Source organism: Emys orbicularis, chromosome 7 (assembly GCF_028017835.1).
Source record: "Emys orbicularis isolate rEmyOrb1 chromosome 7, rEmyOrb1.hap1, whole genome shotgun sequence".
NCBI lineage: Eukaryota > Metazoa > Chordata > Testudines > Emydidae > Emys > Emys orbicularis.
Genome location: NC_088689.1, coordinates 76,005,319 through 76,025,201, shown reverse-complemented (window position 1 = coordinate 76,025,201; position 19,883 = coordinate 76,005,319). Strand labels below are relative to the sequence as shown.

Below are 19,883 nucleotides of genomic sequence, written 5' to 3'. Positions count from 1 at the left end.
GAGAGGCTCTCCTGCCGACATAGCTAACACCGCTTGTTAGGAGTGGATTAATTATGCTGGTAGGAGAGCTCTCTCCTGCTGGCAAAGAACTGCTACATGGGAGACTTTACAGCAGTACAGCTGTGCTGCTGTAAGGCCCGTTATGTAGACATAGCCTTACGAGGAGAAGGATCAATGGTAGGAGATAAAGTTGATTGTAGCTTTTCAATCTGGCTTTGCCCACTGCATAATGGCCTTCACATTAATGAAAAGACTCACAATGTTAAACAGCACGAAATGAATTACAAATGTTCCTGGAATCAAAGATCATTGGGAGGTGGGGGGAGGCGTGATCGTGATTCAGGAACTCTTTTTAGGAACTTCATCTTCCTCAACCTCTCCGACCCTAGTTTCAGAAGGGCTTTCATTGAAGGTTTTTGTCTGGATTTAGGAGCAGAGTGTAGTTTGAGGTAGAGATCAAGGTAGGTTAGAGGGCGTGGATTTGGTTTGTGCTCTCTTAACTCGGGTGTTTTTTGTCTTTGTGAAAGCAAATAATGGAAATAACTTTTCTGCTCGTCAGGTCCCCCAACATCCGTTCCTCCAGCCTCAGGAAGCTTTACTGCAACAGGATCTGGTCTCTACACATCTTACTCTTCAAGCCAAGGACCCCCTCCCGTTACCATGACCCATGGATTGCCTCCTACCAGCCTGTCTCAGGGTCTTTCCCTGGCGCAACCTGCTTTTTCTGGTCCACCACTGTCAGCCCAGCGCCTCCCTCAAGCCCCTGGTTTTGTCCCACCTCCCTGCTCCACAGGGATTGGACCTTCCAGTTACCCTCCTACCACTGGGGCCCCAAGACCTTCAACAATGCAAGGCTCACAGTTACCTGGACAGGCTCTAACTGGATTACCAACATCCCAGCCTAATCATGTGTCCTCACCACCACCTCATCCATCCATGTCAGGGCCTGCAATGACTGGCCTTCAGGGACCACCTCCTCCCACACATCCTTCCCAGTCAGGATACCAAATGCAGCAGAATGGTAAGTCATCCCATTGCACCTTCTATACTTGATGTAAGGTAATGTCCAGTCTGAGCGAACCAGTGGTATTGGTTACTGAGTTGCAGTCATCCAGGACTGTGGCAGTAATTGAAGGAATTACTGTCCTCTTGAAGGAAGAGAATGTCTTTCTTCCAAATGCATTAGGTACATACAAGGCAGGATCTTCGGTGAGCTTAAACACAAAAAGGAAACTTACAAGAAGTGGAAACTTGGACAGATGACTAGGGAGGAGTATAAACATATTGCTCGAACATGCAGGGGTATAATCAGGAAGGCCAAAGCACAATTGGAGTTGCAGCTAGCAAGGGATGTGAGGGGTAACAAGAAGGGATTCTACAGGTATGTTAGGAACAAGATGATGATCAGGGAAAGTGTGGGACCCTTACTGAATGCGGGAGGCAACCTCGTGACAGGTAATGTGGAAAAAGCTGAAGTACTCACTGCTTTTTTTGCCTCAATCTTTGCAGACTAGGTCAGCTCTCAGACTGTTGCACTGGGCAGCACAGTATAGGGAGGAGGTGAGCAGCCCTCAGTGGTGAAAGAACAGGTTAAGGACTATTTAGAAAAGCTGGACATGCATAAGTCCATGGGTCCAGCTTAATGAATCCGAGGGTGCTGAGGGAATTGGCTGATATGATTGCAGAGCCACTGGCCATTATCTTTGAAAACCCGTGGCAACCGGGGGAGGTCCCCACGATTTGAAAAAGGCAGACATAGTGCCTATCTTTTAAAAAGAGAAGGGAACTACAGACCAGTTAGCCTCACCTCAGTTCCTGGAAAATTCATGGAGCAGGTCCTCAAGGAATCCATTTTGAAGCACTTGGAGGAGAGGAAGGTGATCAGGAACAGTCAACATGGATTCACCATGGACAAGTCATGGCTGACCAACCTGATTGCCTTCTATGATGAGATAACTGGCTCTGTGGATATGGGGAAAGCAGTGGATGTGATATATCTTGACTTTAGCAAAGATTTTGGTACGGTCTCCCACAGTATTCTTGCCAGCAAGTTAAAAAAGTATGGATTGGATGAGGTGGATAGAAAGCTGGCTAGATCGTCGGGCTCAATGGGTAGTGATTAATGGCTCAATGTTTAGTTGGCAGCTGGTATCAAGCAGAGTGCCCCTGCGGTCTGTCCTGGGGCCGGTTCTGTTCAATATCTTCATTAATGATCTGGATGATGGGGTGGATTGCACCCTCAGCAAGTTCATGGATGACACTAAGCTGTGGAGAGAGGTAGATATGATGGAGGGTAGGGGTCGGGTCCAGAGTCACCTAGACAAATTGGAGGATTGGGCCAAAAGAAATCTGATGAGCTTCAACAAGGACAATGCAGAATCTTTCACTTAGGACAGAAGAATCCCATGCACTGCTACAGGCTGGGGACTGACTGGCTAAGCAGCAGTTCTACAGAAAAGGACCTGGGGATTACAGTGGACGAGAAGCTGGATGTGAGTCAACAGTGTGCCCTTGTTGCCAAGAAGGCTAATGGCATATTGGGCTGCATTAGTAGTAGCGTTGCCAGCAGATTGAAGGAAGTGATTATTCCCCTCTATTCGGCACTGGTGAGGCCCCATCTGGAGTATTGCATCCAGTTTTGGTCCCCCCACTACAGAAAGGATGTGGACAAATTGGAGAGAGTCCAGCGGAGGGCAACAAAAATTATTAGGAGGCTGGGGCACATGACTTACGAGGAGAGGCTGAGGGAACTGGGCTTATTTAGTCTGCAGAAGAGAAGAGTGAGGGGGGATTTGATAGCCTTCAAGTACCTGAAGGGGGGTTCCAAAGAGGATGGAGCTAGGCTGTTCTCAGTGGTGGCAGATGACAGAACAAGGAGCAATGGTCTCAAGTTGCAGTGAGGGAGGTCAAGGTTGGATATTAGGAAACACTGTTTCACCAGGAGGGTGGTGAAGCACTGGAATGGGTTACCTAGGGAGGTGGTGGAATCTCCATCCTTGGAGGTTTTTAAGGCCTTCTTGACAAAACCCTGGCTGGGATGATTTAGTTGGGGTTGGTCCTGCTTTGAGCGGGGGTTAGACTAGATGACCTCCTGAGGTCTCTTCCAACCCTAATCTTCTATGATTTTATGATCTTTCTGCACTGCAGGAGAGTATGGATTCATTGTCTGAGTTTTAGGTGCAAGAGTGGTCTGGTTCCTGATTTGTCTCTGTTGGTCTCTTGGCTGCATTTTTTTAACTAGAGTGTTCCCTGTAGCTTGTTCATAGTTTAGAGGAGAGTCCTGAGATCACCCCTGGTGGATGTATCCCTAATGGAGATTTAGTGTTTACTCCATGCTTCTTGGTCAATGTAGGTGCTAACTGGGTTAAACTGAATTAGAAAAAATTTATTCTGGTTTGCATTGGTACAAAAGAATTGCTTACTGTTTAGCACCATATGTTTGCATTGTTCTTTACAAGAATAAAATATGGTCCCCTGCCCTGAAGAGTTTTTCCAATTCAAATTAAATATCTTGTGCTTTGGTTGGTAAAGTTGACATTTGCTTTCTCCTATATTCAGAAGTAGGGAATTTACAAAAAATTAAATATTGGTGCTTGGGGATTAAAATGCGCACACCCTGCATGTTTATGGAAAGGTTTGTAACATGTTGAGAATGGATTTCTACTTTCCCACCTTCTATTACTTCCTTCTTCCATCTCCTTATGCCTTGATTTGTCTGCCTTGGTGAACTAAAGAGCAGTAAATTTAGAACTAATGAAAAGAAGTATTTAAACATAAGATCTACAGTTCTCATCCTGTTATGTTGCCTGCTGTTGATCACTGCATTGTAGAGTGGTATAGTTGCTGATCATGGGTTTTAGAGCGAGGCGCGCCTGACTGAAGTTCTCTCTGTGATCAGGTTACTTTATCCCTTTGAATTTGTTTCTCCCTTTGAAGTACTCTTCTTCATTGCAGGGGTGTTGAGGATGAATTCATTAATATCTATTACATTTTCTGCTGAATGATTGTGACCCTTAATGTTGATAACTAGCTGCAAGGATCAGGAAGACGTTCCCTGCAGCATTTTACAATCTGCTAGGTGAATTATTGGCCATGTCACTTAGGCTATGTCTACACTAGTGAGCTTACAGCGGGCACAGCTGTACTGATGCAGCTGTGCTGCTGTAAGATTGCTCGTGTAACCACTCTATGCCGTCAGGAGAGAGCTCTCCTGTCGACATAATAAAACCACCCCCAATGAGCTGCGGTAGCTATGTCAGCGGGTGAAGCTCGCCCACTGACATAGCGCTGTACACGCTACCACTTATGCTGGTGAAACATGTCATTCAGGGGGGTAGTTTTTTCCAGATTCCTGACTGACATAAATTTTGCCAACATAGGTGGTAGTGTAGACATGGCCTAAGTATTTAAGAAGACTGCTGGGCAGAACTATCCGTTTTGTAAGAGAATAGTGGCAGGTACATAGCTATCTACCTATATACTGCTTTCTGTGTCTTTTGCAGCTGATACAACCATGTACTACCCCAGGCATTTCCATTAATAAAGTGTAAAGCAAAGTGAAATAAATACATGCAATTTAAAAACTAAACAAATTAGAATAGAGTTTTAATCTGTGCTAATCTCAGGCAACTCAAAAGCTGTCTGACACGTTTCTGTCAGTATTTCTTTATTTTGTTGGTGCAGTATGGGGTACTGGACTGCTTCGGTCATAATCTATATTAGCCAGATCTGCAGCATAGCCTGTGTTTTCATAGAGGCTTTAATGCAGATCTAACCCATTAAGGGAGTAGGTAAAGGACCAGTTCTTCCCATTTCTGAAACAGATTCCAACAACGGATTACTTAAATCACTATTAAATCTGGACTACTCTGCTAGAGAGACAGGTTACAACTGAAGAATTTTGATAAATCTCTTTGATCCTAATTACTTGAAGGGCAGGTAGCTGTCCATTTTTGGATTAAGATGACTAGAAAAACTGGTTAAGAAAGGAAGTGTTCAGTATTATTTGTATTAAAGTAGCTCCAGGGAGCCCTAGTCACAGACCCAGGACCTTGTTGTGCAAGGCGCTGTACAAATACAGAACAATTAGATATGCTTTCATTTTGTTGTCTCTTTTTCAGGTTCCTTTGGACAGGTTAGGGGCCCACAACCAAACTATGGCGGCGCTTATCCAGGAACACCAAATTACGGGAGTCAACCTGCACCACCTCCCCCGCCAAAACGCTTGGATCCGGACTCCATTCCTAGCCCTGTAAGTTAATTCAGTTCTGACCAACATGAACTTCCCCATAAAACATCTTCTTATAAATCAAACTGACGGATGCCAAAAACAGGTCCCAATGCTCTATCTGTTGACTTTGTTCTTCATACTTCTGCCCGTGAACGGAGGTTCTGAGAATATAACCTCTGGTTTACCAGAAGCAGTATTGTCTAGTGATTAGAGCATGGAACTGGGTGTAGGACATCTGAGTTCTGTTCCCAACTCTGTCCTTTATTCCGTGTGGTCTTGAACACATTACTGAGCCTCTCTCTCTCCCTTTGTTTCTCTCTGTAAAAATGGGATACTTACCTGCCTCAGACGGTCATTGAGAAAAGAATTTGTATTCTGTTTGTAAAGAATATTGGGACCTTGGATGGAAGCTTCTATATAAGTACAGTTTTGCTACTGTTCATTAGCCCTATGGCATTGGAAATTCTGAATTTATAGCACTAATTTTCAGGGTGCTGCTTTGTTCCATGTTAGCATGTGGGAAGAGGAGAATTCCTCAGAAGCAACCTTCATCCCCTCTCTTGAGGACTCTGGTTAGACTACAAGCTTGTTAACCCAAAAGCAGAAGTATGAGGGTATTTCAAGTGAACATTGATTTATCAAAGTAGTACATATTGTCACTCCCCCTGAACAGAATTTGATCGTTGTGTGCTGATGTTTGTTAGTGGCTCTTTGAAAGGGCCTACATCTGCAGGTTTAGGCACAACACGTGACCTGCCTTAAAAGTGATCAAATGTCCTGTGGGAATTGTCACCTGAATTCTGAAAATCTCCCACTTCACTGATAGAACAAAATAAGTTCCATGTCTCAGTCCGAAACAGTTGACTGACTGACGCAGGTCCCAAAACTGCATTAATTCTATCTGACACAGAGATTACCCAGCTTCTAAGAGGGATATAAACAATTGAGTTAGAAACCAATGATGGTTCAATTTGAGGAGGCCTGAAGAGCTTGTTTATAGTATGGTGGGCCATTCGTTATAAGTGTACTGGTATGCAATCATGACAGGAACTGATTGAATACATAACTCCATAGCAGTTAATCCAGCTCTGCTGATATTTTGCTTATTTAAGGTATGGGCCATAAGTGTGTCGTCTTTCCTGTTCCTCTAGATGTAACTTCAAAGCAGCTAGTTAACTCTGTTGCCAAGAGCATTCTATGCAGAATCGTGAGACACTAGTAGTTGAAGGATGAGCTATTTCTCAAATTTTAATCCTCTACAGAGGGGAGGTTCTAAAAAGCGGGCAGGGGACTGATTTCAGAGTGGTAGCCGTGTTAGTCTGTATCAGAAAAAACAACGAGGAGTCCTTGTGGCACCTTAGAGACTAACAAATTTATTTGGGCATAAGCTTTCGTGGGCTAAAACCTACTTCATCAGATGCATGGAGTGGAAAATACAGTAGGGAGGTATAAATACACAGCATATGAAAAGATGGGAGTTGCCTTACCAAGTGGGGGGGTCAGTGCTAACGAGCCAATTCAATTAAAGTGGAAGTGGCCTATTCTCAACAGTTGACAAGAAGGGGTGGAAATCATTTTTGTAGTGCTAATGAGGCCAATGTAATCAAGGTGGCCCATTTCAAACAGTTGACAAAAAGGTGAGAGTATCAGCAGGGGGAAATTAGTTTTTGTAGTGACCCATCTGCTCCCAGTCTTTATTCAAGCCTAATTTGATGGTGTCCAGTTTGCAGATTAATTCCAGTTCTGCAGTTTCTCGTTGGAGTCTGTTTTTGAAGTTTTTTTGTTGAAGAACAAGCAACAGTGTGAAATTGCAGTCCCTCATAATTCCTACCACTAGCCTCTTAGGCTCATCCTCCACTCCTCCTGATTCTGCTGAGTTGGTGTTTCCAAAGACCACAATTGCTTCTGATGCTGACAAACTTTTTCAGGGCAATGGTTTTAGTCACTACTTTAATTTTATACCTGCCTTTAATCTGGCTTCATGTTACCACCTGATCTAACTAATGGTATTGAAGTCCTAGACTTTTCTGGTTTTTGATTCGATGTTTGTGTGTGTGTGTTTTAGGACTTGCTTTTTGGAAGGAATGGGGGCATTTTAATACCTTTGCTTGCTTCTCTCCTCTTTCACTAAATTAAATCTCAAGAAACTTGCATCAAGTGCCTCCATTGCAGCATGCTCTCAAAGCGTAAATCCCCAAATTCTAGCAAAACAAGCATGTGAGCCATTGTCTCTGCCAACATAATGTTCAGAACCCAAGAACAGTTCAATGGCAAGACAGATTCTGGGATAACTGTGTAGTATGGAAGCAGATGTGTTCTTTTCCTCTTGTTGCATGATTGTACAAATGAATATATCTAACTCCAGTGCTATAAATTTTGGCAGAGAGAAGTAACACTGTTACTTTTTGTTTTATTACTCTTTGTTTTTCTTTTTGTGGCTCTGTTACTTTAAAAAAAAAAAAAAAAAAAAAAAAAAGCAACTCAGTGAGCTGCCACCCCAGCAGAAACCCAGGCACAGAATAGACCCAGATGCAATTCCTAGCCCAGTAAGTGCGGTGTCTGTCTTCTGTCATCTGTGTGTTGGTGACCACCTGTGCATGTTTGCAGCATAAGCTTCACCTTACTAACCCTTCAGTGTTAATCGTTTATCCTTCTTTTCCATCCCTTTCTGCTTACCTCATCAAAATGAATAAAATAAACACCACATGGGGACTGGTCATTAAATCACTTCCTATGTCATGAAATAAGGGGCAATAGAAAGTGGACAGCAGTTTGGAAGCAGATTATGAAGAATGTCTCCCCTCCACATTGTCTGACTTTTAAAAGCAAAATACCTACCTATATCAGATTCCAATTGGAACATCTATAACACGAAAAATGCAGTATGAGTAGTTACACATACTCTTTCTGCATACCATATGCATTACAAGTACACACAGTTTGTTCCTTAGTGGAAGTCTTTTCTACCTGTGTAAGTTGAATTTGGTTACTGTTTATTCTTGAGCAGTGTTTGATGCATTGTCTCACTTTTGAAGTAACTGTTCTGTTTTGACATTAATTCCTCGTCTGAATCCCTTAGCAGACTTCCTCTGAGGCATGTGGAGCTATAAACATTCTTTCATTATCTGTGATCCTACACCACTGTTAAAAATTAAAATGATAAATTTTTAAATTAGAAATGTGCCTTGAGAATCTTTTTAAAATGAAAAGTATCTACCTTTGGATTGGAGGAAAATGGTGGATTAAATTTTCTATTACCCCAATATCATTTTTGCTTTACTGGTGATTGGTTAAAGTTGGTCACATGACTCATATCTAATCAGTGATGACACCAACTTCAGTTAATCTGTAGAGTTTTGAGAAGATTTTTCCTGGAATGGTCACAGTCTGATTCTGTGGTTGAACATTCCACTTGCACAATTTAGAACATGTACTGTATAAGGGTAACAAGAACTCTGCTGTATAACACTCTGCATATTAAAATAGGTTGCAAATTGAGGGATATAATTTGGGGGGAATGGATCGTTCAGTAGGATCAGTGCTAGATTAATGCTTAAACTGGATTTGGCATAGGTACTGAAAAGGTAGTTGCAAGGGCTAAATCTTTCTAGACTAAACTCTCCCATTCTGTGGCAGAGTTCAGTGGATACTTTTAATCCAGAATTGCTGTTGAACTTCATAATGCATAATCTCTAATTAGACGTATTCTTTTAAACAAGTTTATCACGGTAACTAGTGGATTTAACACTGTTAAAATCCTGTCGAGCTCAGCTTGAATGATCTGTAACAGTCTGGGTTGCAGACTGGCCTCGGTCCCAAAATCTCAAAGTATGAACTAGAGTGAGCACTATGTAGAAGGAATTTGATCACTTCTGAGTTTTCAGATTACTTTAGGTCAGAGTCTAATCACATATACAGTGGAACAGCTTCACTTTGTGAAAATACCGGGAACTTAACAGCTCAGAAAGAAAAAGCAGGCAAAAAAGGAAGTGCAAACTGAAAGATATTTGGAATCTATAACAAAGCTGCCAGAGAGATCTGGCTGTGACTGTAGTTTCAACAGAGTATATTGGGGAGCAGTAAAGAGCAGAATACTGTTAGAAATTATTTTCTTGGGCCAAATTTTGCTTTAAGTGAGTCCAGATCTTAAAATGTAAAATATGCCAATCTTCAAAATAATTAAAACAGAAAACTGGGAAGGGGGGTTAAAATATGTTGGTTTTTTGTTGTTGAAATAAACCCATCTCTTGTCTTATTCCCAATTTGTAAACAATAAGAGCTGACTGCTTGGTAAAGTTTAAACTAGGTCTAGGTGTCTCAATTCTTAGAGATAGTAATGTTTGTCCCAATCCCTGTCTGACTGCTTTGTAACTGCAGATTCTATGTTCCCCCACCCGTGTCTTCATGAAATGGAGCCTGCTGTGGCTAACATGCTGCTTTCCATTCTAGATCCAAGTAATTGAAGATGACAGAAATAACCGTGGATCAGAGCCATTCATCACTGGAGTTAGAGGGCAGGTCCCACCCCTCGTTACTACCAATTTTCTGGTGAAAGATCAAGGTAAAATACTGTTCACTCCCTCCGTAGGTCCTCCCCAAAAAAAGCACATTACCAGAGATCCAATTACATTATTATCAGACATTCTTAATGGAGAAGTCTGAAGAATGTTCCCTTTGTGGTGCAGGGGCCAATGCACTAGCTTTTTACCAATAGCGGCCTGAGTTCAAATTCTGTTTCAGGTCACAAGTGAAATGAGTATAGCCCTAACTTGGACTCCATTGGATGTTTTGTCCACGTAGAACTAATCAACCAGTAAAAACAATCGACACTTCTTTGGGGAAGGCATAAAAGCTAGCATAGCAAAGTGTGTTTAAAAAGCCAGAAAAAAAGTTTTTCTTCAAGTGCCTGCTCATGTCAATTCCATTCTAGGTGTGCATGCGCCCACGTGTGCGGCCGTTGGAGATTTTTGCCTTAGTGGTATCTGTAGGGTCAGCTGTGGTGCCCTCTTGAGTGCTGCACTCATGCATCGGTATATTAGGCACCACCGGCCCTACGCCCTCCCAGTTCCTTCTTACCACCCATGGTGGTTAGTCAAAGCGCCTTTCCCTTGCGTAGCAAGGATTAGCAGTTCTTCTACTCCAGTCTTTAGGGCCTTGTAAATAGTTTGTTTACAGTAGTTAGTTAGTAAGTAGTTAAGTAGTGTAGTTAGAGAGAGAGAGTCCTAGTAGTGACTTTGTCCCAAGCAGGGCATGGCCCGGTCTCCAGGTTTTAAGCCCTGCTCTGACTGCAACAGGCCTATGCCTCTTAGTGACCCCCCATAGCAGCTGCCTCAAGGGCTTGGGGGAATCACATATGTGACGCATCTGTAAGTGTTGCATCTGTAAAAACTTTTGTCCCAGTTTGGGCCAACAGCCCACACTGGAGCCACATGGGGATCTGCCGCCCCCTCCCCCCTGCTCCCTCCCCTGATGAGGCCCCTGCTCGCTCCCCGAGGGATCCGCCACTGACTCCAGAAAGCAGTAGAAGACCCAGACTGGTGGCAGGGCCAATGCCTTCACAGGCTTTCCCAGTGCCCAGAGAGCAGAGGCCTCTACCAGTGTTGCCAGCACCACGTGTGTTGTGGGTCACGGCAAAGGCAAGGGCAAGCCTGCGGTAAAGACCCCTAAGAGGGTCGGCAAATGACGCTGGTCTCCGGAATCGAGACAGCATTTTCCATCTCCACGTCCCAGGTCTCCGTCTTCTACAGGATGTCCTAGATCACTGGCACTGCAGTCACGGTCTTCCGCCCTCTCAACGTGGGTCGCCAGAGGAAGGCACCGGTCATCGTACCGCCAGCACCGGTCATCCTCCCACTGGCTGTCTCCTCGGTACAGATCTCAGTCTCCTAGACCGTGGGAGCGCTCTGCATTGCGGTACTGATCCCCCTGTCCCTGATCCACCTTCTCGAGGCACCGGTCTCCCGCGGCGATGGTTAGCCGCCAGACGCAAGCTTCTACGTCCTCTCTGTGGTCACCGGAAGGTGATTTCTCCAGTACGGAAAGGGAATTCAGCCCTTCACTGCGACGGCATCAGTGTAATTGGGCACCTGAGGCTGCATTCACCTTCGCGATTCCGTCATGGCAGCGAGGCCGGTGGCTGGTGCAGTGGCCCTACTGGGGCGTGTGGGGCATGCCTGTGATGCCGATGCCTCCATCAATCCACTCCTCAGCCACCGCCTCAGAGCAGCAACCGGCGGCACCGAGCTCAGTGCAGATGGGAAACTCCAGGGCCAGGGTAGAGGAGCAAGCACCCACCCCAAAACCCTCTTTCCCGACGAGGAATGATTTCCTGGGGCCTCCCCTGGTAACCCAGTAGTCGTCGTCCTCCCCGGATCAGGTGGTGGCCTGGTATACCCACCCCCATGGCTCATCAAGGACAGATCTTGGGAACTGGTGCAATGTTGCCTCGAGCTCATACATTCCACCTGCCCTGACCTGGGCCTGTTGGTAAACTAAAAGAATTCGACCGTACAGCCGGTGCAACGAATAGAGTTCATTGGGGCGGCTCTCAACTCCACTCGAGCCAGAGCCTTTCAGGAACCATCACATAAATGTCAGGGAGCTTGAAGCGGTTTGCCTGGCCTGCCAGACGTTCCTGCCCCACCTGAAGGGCAGGGTGGTGCAGGTCCTGATAGACAAAAGCACCGCAATATATTACATCAACAGACAGGACTGAGCCAGGTCGTTGGCTCTTTACCAAGAAACTCTCCGCCTTTGGGACTTGTGTGCAGCATGCCATCCATCTGGTAGCCGCATATCTGCCTGAGGCCTGGAATGTGTTAGCAGATCGCCTCAGCAGAACCTTCTCGTCTTGCCACAAGTGGTCGCTCCATCCAGAGGTGGTCAGGCTGATCTTCCAGAAGTGGGGGACTCCCCAGGTGGACTTGTTCATGTCCCGTCAGAATAGGAAATGCCATGCGTTCTGCTCAGTCTGGGGAATGGGTAGAGGCTCCCTGTCAGACGCCTTTTTGCTCCCTGGTAGGGGGCTCTGAAGTATGCCTTCCCTTCAAGGGTCGAATACTGTTTGCTGGTAAGACTGACAAGTCACTCCTCTCATTGAAAGATTCGAGGACCACTCTCAGATCTTAGTGTTTATATACCTGCAACAAAACATAAACAACAAGGCAGGTATTATACATCACAGCGTCCCAGACAGGCCCCGTACACACAGCAACCGAGACAATACGATAACCAGAGACATAGGCAGAGACCGACCAGAAGCAGATCAAACTCTTCCCAACCCACTACATCCCAACAATCAACATCTAAACAGCAGATTTGAATGTTTGGTCCAGGGCTTGACAAACCTCCCCCAACTCTTGCTGCCAGCACCACTTCCAACCAGCCAACCATCCTTTTACCAACTGTCTAATACCATTCTATCCAACTTGGCGAACTATCACTTACAACAGATGAGGACTGGAAATCATCAAAATTGGCTATGCCATCCAGTTCCCCCTCCAGCCTTATCACCCATCCTCCCTCCCCATCCCTCTTCAGGGATGCCTCACAAGCCCCTCCTGAGACTGGAAGAAGAACATCTCCTACACCTGCGGGTGCTAAAGCCAGTTTCGGTACATCAGAGGGAAGGGCTTCTGTTCCCACTTTTTTTAACCAGAAGAAGTCTGGAGGGTGGTGTCACCTATCCTTGATCTCAGGAAGCTAAGCAAATTTGTCAGAACACACAATTCAGGATGGTTGTTATCTACAGTCATTCCAGCACTGGAACAAGGGGATTGATTTGTGGCCCTCAACCTTCAAGATGCATATTTTCACCTTGCTATACATCCAACTCACAGGAAATTTCTTCAATTCATACTGGGACAGAACTATTTCCAATATACAGTACTACCCTTTGGCCTTTCCACGGCCTCTTTGGTATTTTCCAAAGTCCTTGCTGTGGCAGCGACAGACCTTTGCAAGCACGGGGTCACAATATACCCCCTACTTAGACGATTGTCCAGTCAAGACTCACACTTGGGAAGAAGACATCACAGTCATGCAACAGACAATGTCGCTCTTCACAAGTCTCAGTCTACTAATAAATGTCCAACAGTCCACACTAACGCCAGTTCAGAAACTGGACTTAATTGGCGCCCATCTAAATTCTCTAGAAGCAACAGCATCATTACCTCCTCAGAGATTTGCCCCTCTAATGAACCTCATCAATACCTTGGTGCACAGCCCACAGATATCCGCCAGAACCTGTCTCCAACTACAAGGTCACATGGTAACGACCGCATACGTGGTGAAACACAGCAGGCTGCAGGTGCACTGCTTGCAGGTTTGGCTCAAGACAGTGTACGCCCCACACAAACGCAGTTTGAACAAACTTCTAAGCATGCCAGTAAAGGTCAAGGACTCGTTACAATGGTGGACTCACCCACGCAACATCTGCATAGGTGTCCCTTTCCTACAGCTTCCTCCCAAAATGATAATCACAACGGATGCCTCTACTGGGATGGGGTGCCTGCTTAGGCAACCTCACAGTATAGATAAGATGGTCTCCTTCTAAATCAACACTCCACATCAATGTACTTGAACTGCTCGCAGTTTGCAATGCCTGTCCACATTTCATGACTCTGGTCAAAAACAGAAACATACAGATTGTGATGGACAATGTGGCCTGCATGTTCCACATAAGCAAACAGGGAGGAACCGAGGTCACACTCCCTATGTACGGAGGCCATAAAGCTCTGGACATGGTGCATCCAACACAGCATCACCATATCAGCCACCTACCTCCTGGGGTCTCAGAAGGTCACAGCTGACACATTAAGTCGAAGGTTCTCGAACGATCAGTAGTGGAAAATCAACACCTGTGTGATCCAGAGCATTTTTCAACTATGGTTGCTAGACTTATTCGCCACAAAACAGAACAGCAAATGCCCAAATTTTTGCTACAGAGCGGATCTGGGGCCAGGATCCAGAGGCGGTGCATTTTTCATCCTATGGGATACATCCTTCCTGTATGCTATCCCTCCTACCCCATTGCTGTCCAGGGTCTTGCATAAGATCAGAATCGATTAAGCCAAAATCATTCTGATAGTACCCGCATGGCCCAGGCAAACCTAGTACCCATACTGCAACAGATGTCATCATGCCCCCACGTCTTCTCCTGCTTCTTCCAAATCTCCTTGCTCAGGAAGCGGGTCAGACTCTGCATCCAAACTTGGAGTCGATCCATCTCAGAGCCTGGCTCCTCAGTGGTTCCAAGGCGAGGAGATAACTTGTTCTGAGGATGTTGAAGACCTCTTGCTAAACAACAGACAGCCCATTGCACGAGTTATGTACCTCCATAAATGGAAGAGATTCCACACGAGGTGCCTAAACAAACAAATTGATGCCATCACCTCTACCATATCATTGGTCCTGGACTACATGCTTTACCTTAAGAAATCTGGCCTTTTAATGAGTTCAATACAAGCACATCTGGCTGGCATTACAACATTCTATGGCAAAGTGGACAGTGTTTCAGCCTTTGCTCACCCAATTACCAAAAGCTTTCTCCAGGGAGTATGCAACCTCTACCCAGATCCCAGAGCGCCAGCGCCCCATGGGACCTCATCTTAGTGATTTGATCCCTCACAACTGCCCTATTCGAACCTTTGGCTATGTGTTCTCTACTACATCTTTCCATGAAAGTGGCCTTTCTAGTTGCCATCATGTCTGCGAGATGTGTGGGAGAAATGTTCCAGAGGCAAACCCATATCTAATCAGAGACTTTCCAGATGGATTTCAGATTGCATCCAGCTCTGTTACCGGCAATATGACCTACAACCCCCTTCACGGGTTAGAACACACTCCACAAGATCTGTAGCCAAATCAATAGCCGTCCTGAACAACATGCCTATTACCGACATATACAGCTTGGACATCACCTCACACATTCAAACAACACTACGTTATTGATCAGGTCTCAGCATCTGACACGCGGCTGGGACACGTCTATTCAGAATGTCTATTCAGAACTAACTCCAAATCCCTCCTGCCACCAAGGGGCACTGCTATACAGTCACCTAAAGCAGAGCACCCACAGGGACATCACTCGAAGAAGAGAGGGTTACTCACCTTGTGCAGTGAATGAGGTTCTTCGAGATGTGTCCCTCTGTGGATGGTCCACTACCCTCTCTTCTCCCCTCTACTTCGGAGTTATCAATACTCTGTGGTAGAGAAGGAACTGAGATGGGGGAAGCAACACACCATTAATCAACTGCCAACACAGACGTGAGACAAGGAGAGCGCATGTGTGGCCTAACCAGGTACTGCTGTTGAAATTCTCCGACTAGAGGTGCAGGGCACACAATCACCTAAAGTGGAGCACCCACAAGGAGACACAGCTCGAAGAATCTCAGTTACTGCACAAGGTGAGTAACCCTCTCTTCTAGATAAATGGAGTGTGTGATGCAGAACTCCCACAGTCAGATTGCCTCCTGACATAGGGGGGAAGAATGTGCTCCGCCCTGGCAGTTGATGTAGTACATGGCAGTTGTATTGTCCGTGAGAACCGAAACAACCTTGTCTGTAATGTGGGGCAGGAACGCTTGGCGGGCTAGGTGGACTGCCCCCAAGTTCCCTGATATTGATATGAAGAGAGCTCTTTGTGGGACCATAGGCCTTGAGTCCTGAGGCACCCTAGGTGAGCTCTCCAACCCAGCGCTGAGGCGTCGGAGAACAGCGACAATGACGGTTGGGGCCTTGAAAGGTACTCCTTCACAGACAGTGCATTGGTTCCACCAACAAGTCAACGAATCAAGGCTCTGGGGTGGGACGGGTGAGTACCATGTCCAGATGATGTCACAAAGGTGAATATACAGTGGACAGCCAGGCCTGGAAAGTTCTGAGACATAGCCTCACATGTTGCACCACATATGTGCATGATGCCATATGACCCAGGAGGCTCAAGCACATCCAGACTGTGGTGATCAGATGTGTCTGAAGGGAACACGATCCTCCAGAAGTAAGGCCTTTCCTGTACGGAGTTGAGAACCACCCCTATGAACTCTATCCTTTGTACAGGTATAAGGGTGGATTTCTGATCATTCATTAGTAGACCTAAGGCCAGGAAAGTCGGTCGGATGAAATGGATGTCTGATTCCACCTGAGCTGTGGACCGGCCTTAGATTAGCCAGTCGTTGAGATACAGGAATACGTGAACTCCCTTTCTCCTGAGGAAAACTGCTACTACTACCATATATTTGGAGAAGACCTGTGGGGCGGCTGACAGGTGTGGCAAAGTACCTTCTTCTCCTCAGCAGGCTCAGTCCTTTTTAGCCTTGGAGACACAGGCTTGGGCAAAGCAAATCCTTGTAGGTAGCACAGGGTTTGGCTATTCCTTCCCTCAGTCAGTCCCTTGTGCTTGTTTATCTTCCCTTCTGGGGACAGAGTGCGGCCTTCCTTGCAGGAAGGGTTCAGAGCCTTGCTGCTCCTAACTTACTGGCAGCTTCCCTGCTTCTCTCACTCTCTCTCCCCCCTCCCTTCCACGCTGGGGAGGGTTTAAAAAGGTCCCAAGCAGTTGGAGCCAGCTGAACCTAATTAGTTCCCTGGTAACCCCTTGCCCAGCTGAACTTTATTTCCCCATGGTTCTCTCTCCTCAGTGGCTTGGGAGAGGCCTTTTTAACCCCCTGGGACTGATTACTACTCCCCCCCCCTTTTGTAGCTGTTTGTCCTGGGTTTGCCACACAGGCCAAATGGGAGAACCATGAAATGATAATGAGTCTGGTTCATGACAAATCTTAGGAACCTTCTGTGTCCTTGGAAAATAGACATGTAGAAGTGTGTGTCCTTTTTAGGTCAAGGGTAGCATACCAATCCCCTGGATTCTGCAAAGGAATGATGGAGACCGTGTGGAACTTATAGCTCTTGAGATAGTGGTCGAGATGATGCAGGTCTAGGATTGGTCTGAGTGCTCCCCTTGGCTTTCAGAATTAGCAAGTAACAGCAATAAAACCTCTTTCCTCTTAGATGGTGCAGAACCTCTTCCAAGCTCCCACCCAAAGGAGACATTGGACTTCTTGTTCCAACAGTTGCTTGTGAGAAGGGTCCCTGAAGAGGGACAGGGAGGAGAGCAGGGTGGATAAAAATTGGAGGGTATGACCTAATTCTATTGTGCTTAGACCACAACAGTCCGAGATAATGTGGGTCCAGGCGTTGAGGAAGCGGGAGAGTCGGTTAGAAAACAAAGGGGTAACTGGATCAAAAACTGAGGGGACTGAGATGGCTTCCTCAAGCATCTCATCAAAATGAGTGCTTTGAGCTGCCCAAGTGGCAGGGGAAGATTGCCGGCCTGAGGAGGAGGTTGGGAGAAGGGGCCTACGCCTGTACCCTTTGTTCTTCCTTCTCCGATGATCTTGCAAGGCAGGCTGCGCAAAATAGTGTCCAGTCTGTGGAGGCCTGTAGTGTTTTCTGGATGCTACCGGCAAATACAGACTCAGATTTTAGGGTCGCTTTAGAGTCCTTAAGTCCGTGGAGTTTAGTGTCTATTTGCTATGAAAAGAGCAAGGGCCCTTCGAATGGGAGGTCCTGGAGGGTTTGCTGTACCTCCTGAGGAAACCCCGAAGATTATAACCATGAGCTTCTTTGCATTAGAACAGCTGTGGCCATCGATCTGGATGTAGAATCGGTGGTATCCAAGGCTGCCTGCAGGGAGGCCTTAGCTACTTTCTTCCCTTCTTCCACTAGTGAAGAGAACTCCTGTCTGCCCTCTTGGGGGAGCATGTCCTTAAATTTTTGCATCTCCCACATATTAAAATCATAGCGACCTAGCAATGCTTGCTGGTTTGCTATTCAAAGTTGCTCACCCGTCGAATAGACATTTCAGCCAAACAAGCCCAGCTTTTGGACTCCTTTGTCTTGGATGTGGGCCCTGCTTGACCTTGACAGGCCCTCACGTTGATGGCCGCCACCACTAGAGACCCTGAAGGAGGGTGTGAAAACAGAAATTCATACCCCTTGGCTGATATGAAGTATTTGCGCTCTGTCCTTTTGGCCATAGGAGTGGTGCGGGGGTCTGCCAAAGCGCTCTAACCGGGTCCATGATCGCCTTGTTAAGGGGTAGAGCCTCTCTTGAGGGACCCGCTGCTGACAAAATGTCCAATAAACAGTGTGTCGTCTCTTTGACCACGTCAGCTTGGAGAGACCCAAGTTCGAGGCCACCTGCTTTAAGAAGTCCTGGTGGGCCTTGTGGTCATCTTGAGGTGGGGACACACAATAGCCACCACTGCCTCTTCTGGGGAAGAGAAGGAAGAGGCTAAGGCTGGTTGAGGGGCCTCTGCCCTTCCAAGACCTGTGGGACCTCCTCTTGAGGTTTGGCCCTGGGCTTGGCACCGGAGTCTGGGTCTGGGGTCTCGCGGTGCAGTACCGGAGGTGCCCTACTTTCTGAGGTCACAGAATACGAACGCCTCATAACGGTGCCCTGGCCTGGGGGAACCCCCATGGTTTCCAAAAAGGCCATTGCATGAGTGCCGGTCCCCACAGTCCTGGAGGCCAAGTGTTTGGGGGCACCATGGCACCTGAGGCCACAGCAGGATAGGAATAGTGTGGGGAGTAGTGCGGGTGGTCCTGACAGTGGGGAGAGTAGGACCACAATTTAGACTCCAATGAGGAAGACAGGCTGTGGGGGGAGACTAAGGCAGTGCTGACTCTCTCTCAGTGCTGGCGAACGGTGTCGCGGAGAAGTCTGAGCCGAGGCTCCCCTAGTGGTGCCGCATGAAAGCTGGAGGATAGCTCTCTGCTGCTCATCGGTACCAGCAGTGCAGTCCTGAATCTCTGGGACCGGGAGAGTGAGCAGGTCTCTAGCAGCCGCAAATGCCTCTAGGGTTGACGGTACCACAAACTGACCGGTACAGTGTCTGCTGGAGGATGGCACTTTCCGCACTGGAATTAGCGGCGCTTGTGGTGGTACTGAGACTGGTGGAGGTGGGTGCTGCGGTGCTGGAGAGGGAGAGCGGCTCGACACAGGTCTCACTCTATCAAGATCCCCTGGCCTGCTTCCTTTCAGCACTGGGGAACAACTCTTCTCCTGGTGCTTACAATGCTGCTTCTGAGGCGCCAGGGAGGAGAATCAGTGCCAGAACTCTCAATTGGTGAGAAGAGCACTCAGCACCAAAGCTGAGGTGCTTGGTGCCAAGTCTGAATGTGGCTCCAATGCTAGTCTTAGGGATGCGTCCATGAGGAGGACCTTCAGCCTTGCCTCCTGGTCTTTTCTTGGTGGGGGTCTAATGTCCCTGCAGATCTGGCAACAGTCTTTCTGATCTTCCCCTAAGCACTTGAGACAGCTTGAGTACAGGTCACTTAAGGATATCGACTTGCCGCAGGAAGCAAAGGACTTGAGGCCTGGTGACTAAGGCATGCCCTGGTACCGGAGCACAGACAAGTCTCTCCAACCAAGTATAGAGGTGTCCAAAACTCACTAAGTAAACTACAATAACTATATGCACTAGAAAAGAGAAGAAAAAAACACTGGGAGAAATTACCTGAGCAATGAGGGAAGTTCCAGCAACCGTCATAGGCGGTAAGAAGGAACTGAAGGGGCGTGGGGTCAGTGGGGCCCTTTATACCAGTGCTATGAGCACATGGCACCAGAGGGCGCTGAAGCCGACCCGATGGGTACTAC

The 19,883-nt window shown here is 46.8% G+C and overlaps 1 protein-coding gene across 1 annotated transcript in view; it reads left to right on the top strand.

Annotated features, from left to right (window-relative positions):
• SEC24C (SEC24 homolog C, COPII coat complex component) overlaps nucleotides 1-19,883 on the top strand; it is a 69,497-nt gene that overhangs the window by 23,084 nt on the left and 26,530 nt on the right. The window contains exons 5-7 of the mRNA XM_065407154.1: nucleotides 560-1,021; nucleotides 5,121-5,251; nucleotides 9,680-9,791. Of these exons, the coding sequence (XP_065263226.1) occupies nucleotides 560-1,021; nucleotides 5,121-5,251; nucleotides 9,680-9,791 (705 nt within the window). The remainder of the gene's footprint in view (nucleotides 1-559; nucleotides 1,022-5,120; nucleotides 5,252-9,679; nucleotides 9,792-19,883) is intronic.